The sequence below is a fragment of the Solanum stenotomum genome, chromosome 1 (assembly GCF_019186545.1).
Source record: "Solanum stenotomum isolate F172 chromosome 1, ASM1918654v1, whole genome shotgun sequence".
NCBI lineage: Eukaryota > Viridiplantae > Streptophyta > Magnoliopsida > Solanales > Solanaceae > Solanum > Solanum stenotomum.
Window position 1 is genome coordinate 33967656 of NC_064282.1, and position 19193 is coordinate 33986848.

At 42.7% G+C, this 19193-nt stretch overlaps 1 protein-coding gene across 1 annotated transcript; it reads left to right on the forward strand.

Moving 5' to 3' along the window:
• Positions 1-3516: 3516 nt before the first annotated feature.
• LOC125876363 (uncharacterized mitochondrial protein AtMg00860-like) lies at positions 3517-4431 on the forward strand. Its single transcript, XM_049557579.1, has 3 exons — positions 3517-3762; positions 3955-4018; positions 4256-4431. The coding sequence occupies exons 1-3, from the start codon at positions 3517-3519 to the stop codon at positions 4429-4431; spliced, it is 486 nt and encodes a 161-aa protein (XP_049413536.1).
• The last annotated feature ends 14762 nt before the right edge of the window (positions 4432-19193 follow it).

Below are 19193 nucleotides of genomic sequence, written 5' to 3' on the forward strand. Positions count from 1 at the left end.
CCGTACAGGTGGTTTCTTTTATTGTGCACGAGCATACCCGTCGGGTTTATGGGAGCCCGGTGGAGTTAGTTAGATTCCTTGTCTTTGTTGCCTGTACGCTCGTGTACATACCCACATTTACTACTCCTTTGCCCTTGGTTGTGACCCTTTATTTGCATTTTAGTTCACTTTTGCTTTTCTTGCTCAGTCGGCCTGATGCCTACTGGGTACCTGTTGTTTTGGTACTCATACTACACTCTGCATCTATTTTCGTGATGCAGGTCCGAGTACTAGCTATCGATGTTGATTTGAGCCAGCCGCGGTCGTGATCGGAGGCAAGGGTGAGCACATAACGTCCTGGATTTGCCCGTCTTCTTCTGTACTTACTTTTGCTTGTCTTTTGTCTTTTTAGACAGCTTGTTTCTATAGTCCACTTTTAGGACTTGTACTTTTGTTAGCAGCTCTGTACTTGTGACTTCCAGGTTTTGGGAGGAATTCTTCTTTTGTATATATGTCTAATCGCTTCCGCCCGTTCATTGCATGTTCTTGTTATATTTATTACTATTTTAGATTGATTGGTTAGTTTTCTACCCTAACATCCCATTACTTCGAGTTTCGGGATATGGGTCGGCTTGCCTACTGGTGGGTCTATAGTAGGCGCCATCATGACCTGAGAAATTGGGTCTTGACAAATTGGTATCAGAGCCTCAGGTTCGTCTGTCTCACTTGTACAGAGCTAACGTCTTGTAGAGTCCTGCAGATCGGTACGGAGACGTCTGTTACTTATCTTCGGGAGGCTACAGGATGTCTTTAGGAATGTGTCGTTTTTGTATCACTGTCGTGCATTGTGTGTCTTATCGATTTCTGAAAATCTTACTTGTTCCACTCTTTTACAGAGATGGCTCGCACGCGTGGTGGGGGCCCAACTAGGGATAGAGGCCGACCTCGAGGTCGTGCCAGAGCTACAACACCAGCCCAGGACCGAGAGCAAACTCCGGAGCCGGTGATAGAGCCACCAGCAGCTCCAGCACAGCAACAACCGATGGGCCCGGGACCAGCCCAGCCACCGCCCAAGACTGTGGCAGCTCCAGGTATACAGACGATGCTCGTACAGATACTAGCTGCCATTGGGGGTATGCAGCAGGCCCCAGCTCCAGCCGCTCCAGTATCGCAGGGCCAGCCTGCACCAGCGGCACCAGTTGTTCAGCCTGACGATTTGGAGGGCGTCATGCCACTTTGGGAGCAGAAGACGCTCGAGGTGTTCCTTAGACTATCACCGCCGAGGTTTTCTGGGGCTGTGGGTGAGGATGCCCATGAGTTTCTACTTACTTGTCGCAAGCGGCTACAGACTTTGGGTTTAGTAGAGTCGAGAGGAGCAGACTTCACCGCTTACCAGCTAGACGGTCCCGCCAGGCAGTGGTGGCGTACATACTTAAAGACCAGGCCAGCTGGGTCTCCACCGGTCATATGGACTGAGTTTTCAGAGGCCTTTTTGGCCCGATTTATACCCAGGAGCATCAGAGATCAGCTCATAGATCAGTTTGCTCGGTTCGAGCAGGGCTCCATGACAGTATCAGAGTATGAGGCCCGATTTCACGAGCTCTCCAGGCATGCCGCCATGATATTACCTACTGAGGAGGAGAGGGATCGTTGTTTTATTCGGGGTTTGAGACTACAGTTGCGGATTGAGACTTAGTCTTTAGTCTCAACGTGCCGCCCATTTCTGGATGTAGTGGACCATGTCCGCACTATTGAGCAGCTCCGTCGCGAGGCCCAAGGGGGCAGCGGCAAGAGAGCTAGACATGAGGATAACCATGACAGGCGCCGTTTCAGACCCCGAGAGTCTTATAATAGATCTCAACAGAGGTTTCTATCGGGTCAGTCTAGTCGCCCCTTCCAGGCCTCTCTTCAGACGTCAGAGGGTAATCAGCACCACCATATTGGTTTTAGTGTCGGTCCTAGTCGGAGCCGAGGTAGTTCACAGATGGGTTCTTCTGGCCGGGGTAGCCGACCTCCAGCTCTCAGTCGACAGTCCCAGGGGTGCTATGAGTGTGGGGAGTTAGATCATTGGGCCCGCGAGTGTCCCTATCGCAGGTTAGCCTTACCCGCTCAACAGGCAACTAGGCATGCGCCAGCGCCAGCACCTCCAGCTAGAGGCAGAGGCCAGGGATAGGACCGCAGGGGTGGTCACCAGGGTATACGGGGTGGTCCCCGAGGAGGCAAGTTAGAGGGCAGAGCCGATGCACAGGGTAGGGGAGCCCAGGCCCACTTTTATGTAGCTCCAGCTAGAGCAGATGCTGAGACCTCGGATGATGTGATCACATGTACAGTGTTATTATGCCATCAGCCCGCATCCGCCTTATTTGATCCAGGCTCTACTTATTCTTATATATCTGTTTATTGTGCTCCTCGATTGAGTATGAGCCCAGAGCTATTGGTTGAGCCGTTGCGTGTTTCGACCCCAGTAGGTGATTCTTTAGTAGTGGATCAGGTATTTAGATCCTATGTGGTGACTATTCAGAGGCGAGACACTAGGGTTGATCTCATTTTTCTTGACATGGTGGATTTTGATTTGATTTTGGGTATGGATTGGTTATCCCCCCACCGTGCGGTCTTGGATTGCTATGCCAAGACCGTTACTTTAGCCATGCCTGGTATTCCACCAGTGGTGTGGCAGGGCTCTTGTAGTCGCACGCCAGTTGGGGTGATATCTTTTGTTCGGGCCCAGAGGCTGATGGCTAGCGGGTAATTGGCTTATTTAGCTTATGTTAGAGATGTTAGTAGGGAGGGTCCTATCGTTGATTCAGTACCTATTGTTTGAGAGTTTACAGATGTGTTTCCTGCCGATCTGCCTAGTCTCCCTCCTGATCGTGACATTGACTTTCCTATTGAAGTAGAGCCGGGCACTAAGCCCATTTCTATACCACCGTACCGTATGGCCCCATAGAGCTCAAGGAGCTCAGTGTTCAGATTCAGGATCTCTTAGATAAGGGATTCATTCGGCCTAGTGTATCGCCTTGGGGTGCCCCAGTCCTCTTCGTGAAGAAGAAGGACGGTACTATGCAATTGTGCATCGACCACAGGCAGTTGAACAAGGTGACGGTTAAGAACCGTTACCCCATGCGTAGGATTGATGATCTATTTGACCAACTTCAGGGTGTCATGGCATTTTCTAAGATTGATTTAAGATCCGGCTACCACCAGTTGAGGATTAGGACAGCGGACGACCCTACAACTGCATTTAGGACTCGTTACGACCACTATGAGTTCCTAGTGATGTCTTTTGGGTTGACTAACGCCCCTGCCGCATTCATGCACTTGATGACTAGGGTGTTTAGGCCGTACTTGGATTTGTTTGTCATAGTCTTCATAGATGACATTCTAGTATACTCGCGGAGCCGGGAGGAGCATGAGCAGCATTTAAGGATAGTGCTCCAGACTTTGTGAGACCAGCGACTTTATGCCAAGTTATCAAAGTGCGAGTTTTGTCTTGAGTCCATAGCCTTATTGGGGCACGTGGTGTCTAAGGATGGCATTATGGTAGATCCCGCTAAGATTGAGGCCATTGGTGATTGGGCCAAGCCCATCTCTGTGACAGAGATTCATAGCTTCGTCGGATTGGCAGGCTACTACAGGCGTTTTGTTGAGGGATTTTCTACTATAGCAACGCCTTTGACTCGATTGACTCGCCAGGATGTTCCGTTTGTGTGGTCGGAGGAGTGTGAGAGGAGCTTTCTGAGGCTGAAGGAGTTGCTTACCATTGCTCCTATATTGACTCTTCCAGTTGAGGGTGAGGGGTTTATTATTTATTGTGACGCATCCGACATTGGTTTGGGTTGTGTACTGATGCAGCAAGGCCACGTTATTGCTTATGCGTCGAGGCAGCTTAAGCCATACGAGCGCAACCACCCCACTCATGACTTAGAGTTGGCGGCGGTAGTTTTTGCTCTTAAGATTTGGAGGCATTACCTGTAGGGAGTTCGGTGCGAGATCTATACTGATCATATGAGCCTTCAGTACATTATGAGCCAGAGGGATCGTAATTCGAGACAGCGCCGTTGGATTGAGCTCCTGAAGGACTATGGCCTCTCTATTCTCTACCATCCGGGCAAGGCGAATGTAGTAGCGGACGCCTTGAGTCGGAAGGCAGTGAGTATGGGTAGTCTAGCCTTTCTTTCTACTACGGAGCGACCATTAGCTTTGGACATCCAGTCCTTAGCTAACCGGATGATACAGCTTGATATCTCTAATTCCCGGTGTGTACTATCTTATGTAGATGCTCAGTCATCTCTGCTGGATCGGATTCGCAGCCGCCAGTTTGAGGATGAGGACTTAGTGGCACTTCAAGATCGAATTTTGGGAGGTGACACTGGCCTGGCTACCTTAGATTTAGATGGGGTTTTAAGATTTGGTGATCGACTTTGTGTTCCAAGAGTTGGGGGTTTGATTTAGATGATTCTTACCGAGGCCCATGACTCCAAATATTCTATTCATCCTGGCACAACTAAGATGTATCGGGACTTGAGACAACACTACTGGTGGAGCAGCATGAGGAGAGATATTGCGGATTATGTATCGCGTTGCTTGAGTTGTCAGCAGGTTAAGGCCGAGCTTTTGAGGCCTAGTGGAGAGCTTAAGAGATTACCCATTCCTGAGTGGAAATGGGAGAGGATCACCAAGGACTTCATTGTAGGATTACCCCGCACTTCCCGTGGTCTTGATAGTATTTGGGTCATCGTGGATCGATTGACCAAGTCAGCACACTTCATTCCTGTCCATACTTCCTACAGTGCCGAGTGGTTAGCCCATATCTACATTCGAGAGGTGGTTCGTCGTCATGGTGTGCCTGTTTCCATCATCTCAGACCGGGGCCCACAGTTCACATCTAGCTTCTGGAGGACCTCCCAGGATGAGTTGGGTACCCGTGTTGACCTTAGCACAACTTTCCACCCGCAGACTGATGGTCAGTCGGAGCGCACGATTCAGGTTCTTGAGGACATGTTGCGGGCTTGTGTTATGGATTTTGGGGGTCAGTGGGACCAGTATTTGCCTTTGGCAGAGTTTGCGTACAACAACAGCTACCACTCGAGTATTCAGATGGCCCCATTCGAGGCCTTATATGGTAGGCGTTGTCGCTCTCTAGTTGGTCGGTTTGAGTCTACAGAGCCCAGGCCGCGCGGTACAGACTTGATGCGAGAGGCTTTAGATCATGTGAGGGTGATTCAGGATAGGCTCAGGACAGCCTAGAGTAGACATCAGAGTTATGTAGACCGTAGGCGTCTATCGTTGAAATTTGCTGTTGGTGATAGAGTATTCCTCCGTGTGTCGCCCATGAAGGGTGTAATGAGATTTGGGAGGCGGGGCAAGCTTAGCCCCAAGTATATAGGTCCTTTTGAGATATTGAGGACAGTTAGGGAGGTCGCATATGAGTTAGCTTTTCCCCCGACCTTTTCAGCTATTCACCCAGTTTTTCATGTTTCGATGTTGCGCGGTATGTTCCAGATGAGTCCCATGTGGTTCAGTATGATGCAGTTGACTTGGATGACAGTTTGAGATACATTGAGGAGTCAGTTACTATTTTGGCCAGAGATGTCAGACGGTTGCGTTCCAGAGTCATTCCTGTGGTTAAGGTCCATTAGAGACATCGTCCAGTTGAGGAGGCTACCTGGGAGATCGAGCATGAGATGCAGGCGCAGTTCCCCGGCTTATTTGAGCCTTCAAGTACTTCTTGACTCTTACTTTCGCGGACGAAAGTTCTTTTAGTAGTGGATATTGTAATGACCCTCCAGGTCATTTTTAAATTAAAGCATTCATTTCATCGTTTAGAGCGTTCCTATAGCGAACCCAAGTCATTTATGACTTGCTGGCACTGACTGTTCGGTCACCTGGTCGTTCGTTTGAGTTTTAGGCTCGTTTCCCTGTTTTAGAGATTTTATAACTTGAAAAGTTGACTTCGGTCATAAATTCAGGTAAAAGACCTCAGAATAAAATTCTGACGATTCCATCAGCTCCGGAATGGCCAAATTTGGCTAGTAGCATGGTCAACACGACTATCAAGGCAATCGGTACGAGTTTAGGGTCATTTGACATTTTTGCCCTTGCAATTTGGTCTATAGTTGACTTTGGTCAACCTACTTGGAAGACGTGCTCAGATGAAAATTTTGACAGCTAGGTTAGCTTTGGAATATCGATTTTGGTCTAGAACAACCCTTTGTTCACTTTCTGAGGCTTTAGATGCCCGTTGTGGAATCTGGCTCAAAACGATACTGGGTGTGGGACCCACTTTTCATCGAAGCGATCAACAATGGAAATTCCGACTTCACTGTTGAGTCCGAAATATCATTTCCAATCAGATTCCATATATGGTTTGTGTTTTTCCGACTCCAAACGAGTCCGGAACTTCAAAATTTAAGTTTAAAAAGTTGTTGAATTCTAACACGGTGGTGACGTGGCAGAGCCACGCGACGCCACGTGGCAGCGTGTTGAAATCTGGAAATTTTCAGATTTAAGGACAATTTTCGTCCATTTTTTTTCCTCATCTTCAAACATAGATATCTCCTCCATTTTAAGCTCAAATTAGGTGATTCAAAAGGCTAATTTCAAGAGAATTTTGTGGGAAATCTAGAGGTGAGCTCAGAAACGCGAGAGGAGGCTTTGTTTGAGGTAAGGAATCGAATTTAGCTACTGCTAGAGTGATTTTCGGAATGAATTTTTGTTGAACTTTGAAAGGTTAGATCTTGATCATCTTAGGTCCGTTTTGAGTCATTCTTGAGGCTAACTTGTAGAGTTTTTCGCAAGGATCGTCATGGTATAATCTGTTTGGGTTGGAAGGGTCTCGTTTTTCCAGAATTTGGTGATCAAGGGGCTGCCAAGTCGTAAGTTAAGACTTATTAATGATTTTAATTGTTGGGGCTGATTTGCTATGTTTTAGGCATCTTTTTGTGCTAAATTTTGGGTATTAGTTTAGTAAGGTATTTGGGACATTTTCACGGATTCGTTTTTGGGATTCCAATTGTAGGTCCCACAATCCCGTTTTAGACCCATTTTTGGGTTCGTCTCCGAAAAATATAATTCTAGTGTCAACATATTCGTAATGACAAGGTGTTTAACCTTTTGATAATGGGGAAGCATTTGGAGACCATTCGGAGGGGAAAAGCTCCGGTACCGTGAGTTGGAACACGCGTGATCGGCTTTCAGGTAGGCTATGGCTTTCCCCTCGTGAGATTGAGCATGTTTAGGCAATTGTTTATTGATTTGGTTGAGTATGGAGGGATTCGGGTGTCGAGCATGCTAAATTTCTATAATTCCTGCCTTAGACCTTATTTCGGGAAATTATTGGATTATGAAAGCATGACTTTTGATATTATTGAACATCCATACCTTGTGGTGTATATGATAATATTGATTTGAAGTATATTTGGCCTTAGTCTAGGCTTAGACTAGTGTTGTCATAGACTTGCAAGGTTTCGGATGTTGTTGGGTAGTAGAACTTTTTTCGACATCGTTTCGGACGATCAGCTCCTTGTAGACTGATATAGCAGACTTGAGTCTGATAGTCTGAGCCTTAGGTAGGCGATAACTCAGCTTATGACCTTGTATCCATAATGCCCTGCTTTTCTATCGGCTACAGATACCCGGTTAGAGTCCGTGGTCCAGCTTACTTATGTCAATGCTTAGCTATAGTACCCGGTTCGAGTCCGTGGTCCAGCTTACCTGTGATCTGATTTTGGCTATAGCACCCGGTTTGAGTCCGTGGTCCAGCCCACCCGTGCCCGACCTTTGGCTACAGCACCCGGTTCGAGTCCGTGGTCCAGCCCATATAGGTTGACTCATTAGCTATAGTACCCGTTTCGAGTCCGTGGTCTAGCTTGCACGTGGTGCATTCCCAATTCCTTACTGAAGCTTCAGTTTAGTGTTTTATTACTCTCATCTGTAGGTTGAGTTTTTGGAGGTTGGAGATGTTCCAATTAAAGTCCGGGACGTAATGAGATCTTGGAATATAATTGGGAATGGTTCAGTTAAAGTCCGAAAATTGGTAATATTGTGATAGACCTTCTAGCTCCATTCTTTTACTTCAACTGCCAGTGCATCTGCCGGGCTTATGGGTGTCCGTACAGGTGGTTTCTTTTATTGTGCACGAGCGTACCCGTCCGGTTTATGGGAGCCCGGTGGAGTTAGTTAGATTCCTTGTCTTTGTTGCCTGTACGCTCGTGTACATACCCACATTTACTACTCTTTTGCCCTTGATTGTGACCCTTTATTCGCATTTCAGTTCACTTTTGCTTATCTTGCTCAATCGGCCTGATGCCTACTGGGTACCTGTTGTTTTGGTACTCATACTACACTCTGCATCTATATTCGTGATGTAGGTCCGAGTACTAGCTACCGACGTTGATTCGAGCCAGCTGCGGTCGTGATCGGAGGCAAGGGTGAGCACACAACGTCCTGGATTTGCCCATCTCCTTCTGTACTTACTTTTGCTTGTCTTTTGCCTTTTTAGACAGCTTGTTTCTATAGTCCACTTTTAGGACTTGTACTTTTGTTAGCAGCTCTGTACTTTTGACTTCCAGGTTTTGGGAGGAATTCATTTTGTGTATATATGTCTAGGCGCTTCCGCCCGTTCATTGCATGTTCTTGTTATATTTATTACTATTTTAGATTGATTGGTTGGTTTTCTACCCTAACATCCCATTACTTCGAGTTTCGGGATATGGGTCAGCTTGCCTACTGGTGGGTCTTATAGTAGGCGCCATCATGACCTGAGAAATTGGGTCTTGATACCTTCACACTTGGAGAGTCAAGTCATGTACACACTTGTCCATCTGGTTTTGATCAATGAAACAAGGACGTTGAGGAATCTCTAGCAAAGTCAAAATTTCAAAAGGAGAAACAATCTGCTTCAATTGCTGCACTATATGTCCAACAGTTGCAAGACATGATAACGAACACTATCAGTGCTCAATATGGCGGAACACCCCAAAGTTCCTTGTATTACTCCAAGCCATATACCAGATGGATTAATTATCTATTGATGCCAAGAAACTATTAACCACCAAAGCTACAACAATTTGATGGTAAGGGGAACCCAAGGCAGCATATCGCCCATTTTGTTGAAACTTGTAGCAATGCTGGAACACATGGTGACCTTTTGGTAAAACAATTTGTTCGTTCGCTGAAAGGGAATGCATTCGACTGGTATATCGACATGGAACACGAGTTCATTGATAGTTGGGAGCAACTCGAGAAGGAATTCCTCAATCGTTTCTATAGTACTCCCCGAACCGTAAGCATGATAGAGTTGACCGGCACTAAACAAAGAAAGGATGAGCCTGTGGTGGATTATATCAATCGGTGGAGATCGTTGAGTTTAGACTGCGAAGATCGTCTTTCTGAAATATCTGTTGTGGAAATGTGCATTCAGGGTATGCATTGGGGACTTCTATACATACTACAAGGAATCAAACCTAGAACTTTTAAGGAACTTGCTACACGAGCACATGACATGGAATTGAGCATCACAAGTCATGGGAAGGCATCTCCTTTGCTGATCTGACAAAGGAAAAGAAATAGTTCAAGAAAGGTATGACCTCAAAGATCCAGACTAAGGAATCTATGGTGGTGAAAGCAACTTCTGTAAAGGTCACCACCAAGAGTAAACTAAAAGAGGAGGAAGCTCCAAGTCAATATCCAAGGGAGGAGAGGCGGCTCCCAACCTTGAAGGAGTTAGAGGCAAAGGTCTACCCATTTCCAGATTCAGATGTACCTATGATTCTTGATGAATTGCTAGCTAAAAAGTTATTGATCTTTCTGAATCAAAGAGGCCTGAAGAAATCAATAAGGTTGGTGATCCTAGATACTGCAGGTTCCATCGTGTCCTTGGCCACCCGATGAGTAAATGCTTTATCTTGAAGGAGAAAATCATGATGTTAGCAAGTGAAGGAAAAATCATCAATGACCAGGATGAAACAGCGGAGGCAAATCATGCTAGTGTAGCACCAAATCAAAAGAAGTGCTCAAGGTCCACTTTTTTGCAATTTGGAAGTTTAACGCCTATTGAAGTTGATTTTCCAAGGAAAACTCTTGAGAGTTCACTAGAGATAGACAACCACAAAGAAAATGAAGCTGATGGTTGGACTTTGGTTACTCATAAGAAGCGGAGACATCAAGAAATCTTTAGGATACGACTTCCTAAGGAAAGAACAACAAGGAGTGATGTGAATCAACTACAACCATCAAAAAGCGTCAAGCCTTGTACTAGCCAAAAGATCAATGGTTCTTCATCGCAGAAGGTTCGAAGGCCCATTACATTGGATGAATTCTTTCCTAAAAAAATTCTTTTGTGGTAGTCAAATTGGTGCAACACATGTTATTTCCAGCACAGACGAAACAAAGGGAAGCAAAGGTGAGCATAATCCAACAATAACACAAGAACATCAAACTGATGAAAAAGTTTCCCCATGTTGTGCTACAATTGCCTTCACGGATGATGACTTGTTGTTAGGGTCTAAGCTACATAATTGGCCCTTGTTTGTTGTAGAGTCTATTCGAGAACAACATCTCAATCGCATACTAATCGATGGTGGTTCGGCAGTCAATATCATGCCAAAAGTTCAACTGAAAAGACTTGGGATCTCTATTGATTAATTGTCCAAAAGTAACCTAATGATCTAAGGTTTCAATCAAAGAGGACAATGATCCATAGGGAAGATTCACGTAGGATTGTCCATTGGCGACGTGAAATCAAACACTTTGATTCATGTCATAGATGCCAAAACGTCATACAACTTGTTGCTCGGACGTCCATGGGTTCATGAAAATGGAGTGGTGCCATCTACTTTGCATCAATGCATGAAGTATATGAAAGATGGTGAAGTAGTCAAAATTGATGCAGACATTAATCCTTTCACTGAGACTAAGTCATATTTTGCAGATGCAAAATTCTATTTAGATTCTGGAAGATCAAATATGGAGAAACATGTAGAAACCGACTCGATTGATCTCGAAGATAGTAAAGTTCAATGGGCCACTATCAAGATGTCTTAGAAGAGAACAGAAGAGGTTTCCATGAAGCTTTCACCATCTAAAGGAGACATGCAGGCCAATATTGATGATGAACAACCAATTTTTCACTATATTCCACGTGAACGTCGAAAAAAGGGACAATCACTGCTAGAGGAATGTACTCAACAAGTTCACCCACTAAGGAAAGAATTGAGTCACACAACATTCCAAGATTTGAAGGAGAAAATGATTGTCCCAGTTGCACAAGTCCCATCTTTCACTTTGGAGCCTTCAAAAGTAAATACCCAAGTTGGTCAGATAAAATGAAACTTTGATCAAAAGGTCTTCACATTATTTGAAAAATCAGGTTACAACTTCTCAAATCTAGCAAAGTTAGAAGAACTCACGGAGGAAGTCACCGATGAAAAGATACATGGGCTTACAAAGTCTCAAATGTAGTTGAGAAAACAAGGATATTATGTCGCCACTCTTAAGTTTGGGTTAGGATTCAGCTTGCCGGAGCCTCTTTGGATTTCATCTAAAAAGGGGAAAGAAATAACTTCATCCCACTACACCTCTATAGAGAAGACAAAGGAATCTAAGGAGGGTAAAACACCACAATGGACTTCGGTGTTTGAACGCATTGGAAGATTGACACCCCGTGTCTCTGCATTTGAAAGATTGGGCCGCAAGGATGAAAGAAGATCCTCTAAACAAGTGGGCGAATATGCCACCACCTCAAATACTTCTGTATTTCATCTCTTGGGAACCAAAAGAAAGTCATTATCCGAAAAAAGGTTACTGGAGCATGAAAATCAAGATTCTTGTGATGTAACTGATGACAAAGAGATTCATAGTGTTTTCCCATCGCGTATGAAGAGAAAGGTTGTATTGTCAATCACCACCAATGGTTCTTTGAGGGTGAAAAGAAGCACAATTGTTGTCACCAACTATTTTCATGGATAAACTAATAAGGAGGAAGATGAAACCATCACAGTGGGAAGTCAGATGGAAGATTCAAACTTGACACAATCATCCTTTCACATAACAGTGGAAAAAGGTCCAGACATTGATGATACAGATGATGATGTCCAAGAGGCTCCCCCTCAACTAGAGGATGGAGTACAATCAACCATAGACGACCTCAAGGAACTAAATCTAGGCACTCTAGAAGATCCGCGTCCAATCTTCATTAGTGCACTTCTTACACCAGCAGAAGAGAGGAAATATTTCAAGTTATTGGTTGAGTTCAAAGACGTTTTTACTTGATCGTACAGAGAAATGTCAGGCCTTAGTCCCAGGATAGTTATTCATTATTTGGGGGATAGAAAAGGGAACACGTCCTATAAAGCAGTCACAATGAGTGTTCCGTCCTGAGTTGGTAACACAAATTGAAGCAGAGGTCAACAAGCTCATCAAAGATGGATTTATTCGAGAAGTGAAGTACCCATTGTGGATCTCAAATATTGTACCTACTAAGAAGAAAAATAGTCAAATACGTGTCTGCATTGATTTTCGAGATTTGAACAAGGCATGTCCAAAAGATGACTTCCCTTTGCCAATCATTGAGCTCATGATTGATGCTATAACTGGGCATGAAGCTATGTCATTTATGGATGGATCTTATGGATATAATCAAATCAGAATGTCTCCAAAAGATGAATAATACACTGCCTTCTAAACTCCAAAACGAATTTATTGTTACAAAGTGATGCCCTTTGGTCTAAAGAATGTTAGGGCCACCTATCAACGTGCAATGCAAAACATATTTTATGACATGCTTCATAAGAGGGTGGAATGTTACGTTGATGACTTGGTGGTAAAGACGAAGCAAAGGGAACACCATCTTGAAGACCTTCGAATTGTTTTTGAAAGGTTAAGGAAATTTGACTTGAAGATGAATCCACTCAAATGTGCATTTGGGGTTACCTCAGGAAAGTTTCTTGGCTTCATTGTGCGTCACCGTGGAATTGAAATTGATCCCGCAAAGATTGATGCCATTCAAAAAATGCCTGAGCCAAAGAACTTGAGAGACCTCTGCAGTCTACAAGGAAATTTGGCATTAATTCGGAGATTCATTTCTAACCTGGCTGGATGATCTCAACCTTTCAACCATTTAATTAAGAAATATGTTCCTTTCCACTGGGACCAATCATGTCGAAATGCCTTTGAAAGCATCAAGAGATACTTGATGAATTCGCCTGTAATAGGGACACCAACTCTTGGAAAGCCATTGATACTGTACATTACATCGCAAGAGCGATCCCTTGGGGCACTTCTTGCTCAAGAGAATAAAGCTAAGAAGGAACAAGCATTGTACTATCTAAGTTATACCTTGATAGGAGCTGAGTTGAATTATACGCCCATTGAGAAGATGTGGTTAGCATTGCTTTATGCGATAAGAAAATTGAGGCATTATTTTGAAGCGTACACTATTAAGATAATTTCTCAGGCTGATCCCGTGAAGTTCGTAATGACTCGACCAGTTCTCTCAGGACGTCTAGCAAGATGGTCTATATTGTTTAATCAATATGAGATCATTTATACACCTCAAAAGGTTGTGAAGGGGCAAACACTTGCTAATTTCTTTGCTGATCACCCTCTTCCGGGAAAATGGGAAACTTCAGATGAGTTCCCTAATGAAGATGCATTTTTTACAGAAGAGATGTCAGCATGGACAATGTTCTTTAATGGATCTTCACGTCGAGATGGTACAGGGGCGAGAGTCACGTTGATATCTCCAGAACGACTAATCTTACCATTTTCATTTGTTCTAGATGAAACCTGTTCCAATAACGCCGCAGAGTACCAAGCTTTGATTGTGGGCCTTGAAATGGCATCAGATATGAAGATTCCTCAATTGGATGTCTATGGTGACTCTCAATTGATCATCAATCAACTCTCGAGGAGTTACGAGGTAAAAAAGGAAGATCTTTTGTCATATCACCAATATGCTACTTTCTTACTTGAAAGGTTTGATAAAGTGTTCTTAAATCACGTCCCAAGAGAAGAAAATCGCATGGCAGATGCTTTGGATAACTTGGCTACAACAATGGCACTCAGAGAAAATGAGACAACAAAGGTGCGTATGTCATTGATGGGTTATTCATGGTTTTCTTAATCTTCAAATCGATGAAAGCCATTATATATCTGTTCGAGTGGTTGAAGAAGAAGATTGGAGAAAACCATTGAGTAAGTATCTTGAACATGGAAGACTGCCTAATGACCCACGAGTAAGAGCAGACATGAAGAGAAGAGCACCACGGTTCATCTTTCACGATGGGATATTATTTCGTCGTTCTTATGAGGGACTATTCTTGCGGTGTCTTGACAAAGAAGAAGCTTAACAAACAATGGAGGAGGCACATTCTGGCACATGTGGAGCACAACAATCAGGGCCTAAACTTCATTTTCGCATCAAGAGGATGGGCTACTATTGGCCAACAATGGTGATGGACTGCTTAGAGCATGCCAAAAGGTGTCAAGCGTGTCAATTTCATGCTAATTACATCCATCAATCTCTAGAGGCTCTGCATCCGACTGTAGCCTCATGGACCTCCGATGCATGGGGACTTGATATTGTTGGACCTCTTCCAAAGTCATCAAAAGGACAAATGTATATCTTGGCTGCCACTGACTATTTCTCTAGATGGGCTGAAGTTGTACCATTAAAAGAGGTAAAGAAGGAAAATGTTGTTGATTTTATCAAATCAAACATAATTTTTAGATATGGCATACCAAGATGTATAGTTACTGATAATGGAACACCCTTCAACAATAAACTCATGAGTAGTTTGTGTGAGAAGTTCAGTTTTAAGCAACATAAGTCTTCAATGTACAATGCACCCGCCAATGGTCTTGCTGAAGCTCTTAACAAGACACTTGGTAACCTGTTGAAGAAAGTAGTTGAAAAGAATAAAAAGGATTGGCATGAGAGAATTGGTGAAGCTTTGTGGGCATATCATACAACCTTTAGAACAACTACACAAGCGACTCCATTTTCATTGGTGTATGGCGTAGAAGCAATCCTTCCATTGGAGAGGCAAATTCCATCATTGCGAATAGCAGTCCAAGAGGGACTTACAACTGAAAGTAACGCTCAACTTCGTCTAGCAGAGTTGGAGGCATTGGATGAAAAGAGATTGGAAGCACAACAAAGGTTGGAGTGTTATCAAGCTCGACTTCCAAAAGCATTCAACAAGAAGGTGCGACCTCGCTCATTTCAAGTGGGAGACTTGGTCTTAGCAGCCCGGAGACCTATAATCCTCAACAAATTCATCGGTGACAAATTTACATCAAAATGGGATGGGCCGTATGTTGTGAAGGAAGCATATTCAAGTGGCACTTATAAAATTATAGACCAAGATGGTGTAAGAGTTGGTCCAATCAACGCCAAGTTTCTGAAGCAATACTTCCCATGAAGGATGGCTATGCTCCTTAAGGTATGAGCATAAAATGCATGATACTCCTGGTCCGCAAGAGTATAAACTGTGTACGGAAATTTTTTTTAAAAAAAACTCATCATCTTGAACTACGATATGACTTGATCCTCTTCACTGAGGTACGTAGGCGCTTGGAGTAATCACTCTAAGCTCAGTCAAATGAGTAAAAACAAAAAGTTTGGTGGCCTTGCGTAATCATCACACTAGCTCTTTAAATTTTATGTAGCTAACACATGAGTTCAAATGCATCACAAATGAGCAAAGGAGAAGATTTTTGGAGCCTATTTCCCAACGTGAAAATTGGCTCATGATTCAGACATTTCCTCGCTGACTTGTGAATTTTCTACCACGACCACTCAAAACTGAAAATAAATAAATAATAATAATAAAAATAATAATCATCATATTTTGGAGTTGATCTGAGCATTTCAAAGGCCTATTAGTGGGAATTCATAAAGATCTTGATCATCATTGTTACACACATTGAAGTTCTTGAATCCCTCTTTGCAACAAAAGAAGAAGCTCGTAATACTGAGACTCCTACATCGAGTCATGAATCTTCAACTGTGATCGTTCAAAGTTGCATATCAAACATGCTAAATTTGGAAGTCAACTTCGGGTATTAATCTGATCAATTCAAAAGAATTTTGATTTGAATCATTGATATACGACAGGCCGAGGAATTCATTGGCATTGGATCAAGTGACTTACGATTCTACTTGAGTTTTTTTGCTTACGGTGGAGATAATTTTGTGTAATTCATTGATGCTTCAGTAAGTTACTCAAAATTAGGGGCATCTTTACCTATAACATCAAATTGGGATACCCTTCGGATCAAAGCTCTATGTTGAAATGGTATTAGCCACAAAGAATCATGATGCGGTTCTACTTGAGTTTTTTGCTTACGGTGGAGATAATTTTGTGTAATTCACTGATGCTTCAGTAAGTTACTCAAAATTAGGGGCATCTTTACCTATAACATCAAATCGGGATACCCTTCGGATCAAAGCTCTATGTTGAAATGGTATAGCCACAAAGATCATGATGAGAACACTCCAAGTTCAAGAGACAATCTTTTGTTGTTGTCAAGAGCGCACAAGGTTGAGGGAATAGCATTTTGGGCATATAGTCAACTTGAAAAATTTATTCTCATCAATTTGGAATGAATTTTGTTGTAACTTCTATAAATAGTGCTTTGCTTGATGCTCTCTTCACAATGAAATAAGAAGTTCATGGTTCACCACTCTTACAACGAATTTTGGATTACACACCGAAGATGCAATCCTCAAAATGAAATGAGAATCACATAGTTTCAAAATTCAAGCTAACTTCGAAAATATATTGTATAAATCTGGAGATCTTTTGACCATGATTTTTATAAATGTTGAATTTCTATAAGTAACAAGGATCGCATCATTCTGAGGCTCCTACGCCGAGTTGTTGACTTTCTCCCAAAGTTGTTCAAAGCTGAAGAGTTTAGCGAGGCAGAATTTGAGCTGACTTTGAAAATATATCTATGCTAATCTGGAAATCTTTTGCCTGTGATTTTTACATATGTTGTACGTCTATGAGTTATGCTTCCAACGGAACAAGAATCACATCATTTCAAGGCTCCTACGCCGAGCTATTGATTTTCTCCCAAAATTGCTCAAAGCTGAAGAGTTCAGGGAGACAGAATTCGAGCTAACTTTGAAAATATATCTGTACTAATCTTGAAAGATTTAGGCCATGATTTTTATATATGTTGTACGTCTATGAGTTATGCTTCCAATGGAACAAGAATCGCATCATTTCGAGGCTCCTACGCCGAGCTATTGATTTTCTCCCAAAGTCGCTCAAAGCTGAAGAGTTGAGCGAGGCAGAATTTAAGCTGACTTTAAAAAATACATCTGTACTAATCTGGAGATCTTTTAGCCATGATTTTTACATATGTTGTATTTCTATGAGTTATGCTTCCAAAGAAAGAAGAATCATGTTATTTCGATGCTCCCACATCGAGTTATTGGTTTCCTACTGCAGGTGCCAAAGCTGAAAAGTCGGTCAAGGCAGCATTCGAGCTAACTTTGGAATAATAGCCGTACTAACCTGGAAATCTTTCGGACATGAGTTTCACATATATTGTCTAGGTGTGGGTTATCTTTACAATGAAATGACACACTCGCTATTTGAAGGTTCCTACTACGAGTTACTGAATTTCAAACATAAGAGCTCAAAGCTGAAATCTTGGGGAAAGTTGTCCGGCATATAGAGCAAGTTACAAATCACACAACAAGCATTTCAAATAGAGAAATAAAAGAAGGCATTTGAGAAGAAAAAAGACAACACTTTTATTCATTCAAGAGGTATTGTCACTACATCATAGCAATGTTCCAGAAAATAATCAAGGGAAAAAAAAAACACAATAGAACAAGAAAATGAAAGAGAATATCCATATGCAGGAAGAAGACTAAGGAAAAAGCACATGACTAAGGATTTGGTGGCGACTTGTCTCATCCTCCTCCTTTAGTTTAGCTAGTTCTTTTATTTCTGTTTTCGACAAGGGAATGATTTTGTCGATGGCATGAATTTCTTCTTCACGGTTAGTGATAGTCTCTTGATTTTTAGACAGCCTCTTTTGATGATTTTCAATAAGTGAGATGGTTTTCTTCTTCTTTGAAGTCCACACTTTTAGCTCTTTTTCAGCTCTTGTAAGGACCTTTTGAAGTTCTTCCAACTGTTTGTCCATATTGATTCTCTCCTCATTTGCGGTATCAAGACATTGTTGTGCAGCAGAAAGCAACTCTTAATGAGAATCCCTTGTTATCTTTTGAGAAGTGGACAGCCTTGCAACATCGTAATCTCTATGTTTCTTGAAAAAATCTTCAAGAAGAACCTCTAAAGGAGAAAGGTTGATGATGTTAACTTCTCGAAGCCCTTTAAGAATCAAGGCAACACCTGCCTCCAACTCTTTGAGGTTCTCTAGAGATTCCACAGAGAATTGAGTAATACACTCACATAAGGTACGCCACATTCCAGAAATGTAAGATAATTTGAAGCTGGAAATAGTCTTTTGTGGTTCAAAATTAGAGGCAATTCTCAGCAAAGGGCGGACCAAATCCCTGGAAACATCTGAACATCCAATTTGAGAAGTTTCAACAACCTCCACATTAGTAGTTGAGATATTTTGAGAAATTTCAACCTTTTCAGAAAAAGGGACCATCAGCTTTGTTAGTTGAATCTCATTCGCAGCTTGACTCTTAACTTCAACAAGAGGGAGATGAGAACTCTTCACCACGTTGAGGGAGTTCAAGCTTGTGATACAATCTTCAAATACATCTACATCGCTAGGGATGTCCCCAAGACCCAACTGGATAATTAAAAAATAGAATTAATATCTAATGATTAAAAATAAAAGGGAGGCAAGTTTAGAGAAATATTCAAGAGGTGACTTTTACCTGATGTGCCAATTCTGTCAAGGGTATTGTAGAACCAGCAACACCATCTTCAAAGATCACAGTATCAATACTAATGGAATTCAATTCAGCGAACTCGCATTATTGAGTGTTCAGGTCCTTAGGCTTTTTCTTCAAACGCTTCCAATGTAGCTCTTGGCTAACATTGCTCTCATTGGAGCTAGAGGCTGCACTAGCACTAATGTCAATATCATGGAGTGAAATAGACGTTTTTGACGTGTTGCTACAAGATGGTGCAATGCCAAGTGACTTTACAACACCTTTGTCCGATGAGTTGGAAGGTTTCTTCCTCTTGAGAGTTACGTCGATCACCTCTTTA

Bases quoted from the DNA above. Each gene is read 5' to 3' on its own strand.
- LOC125876363 (XM_049557579.1), top strand. From the start codon at position 3,517: ATGGTAGATCCCGCTAAGATTGAGGCCATTGGTGATTGGGCCAAGCCC. The intron at 3,763-3,954 runs GTTGAGGGTGAG...CATTACCTGTAG, and splicing joins CTCCTATATTGACTCTTCCA to GGAGTTCGGTGCGAGATCTA. The intron at 4,019-4,255 runs GTAATTCGAGAC...TATCTTATGTAG, and splicing joins CATTATGAGCCAGAGGGATC to ATGCTCAGTCATCTCTGCTG.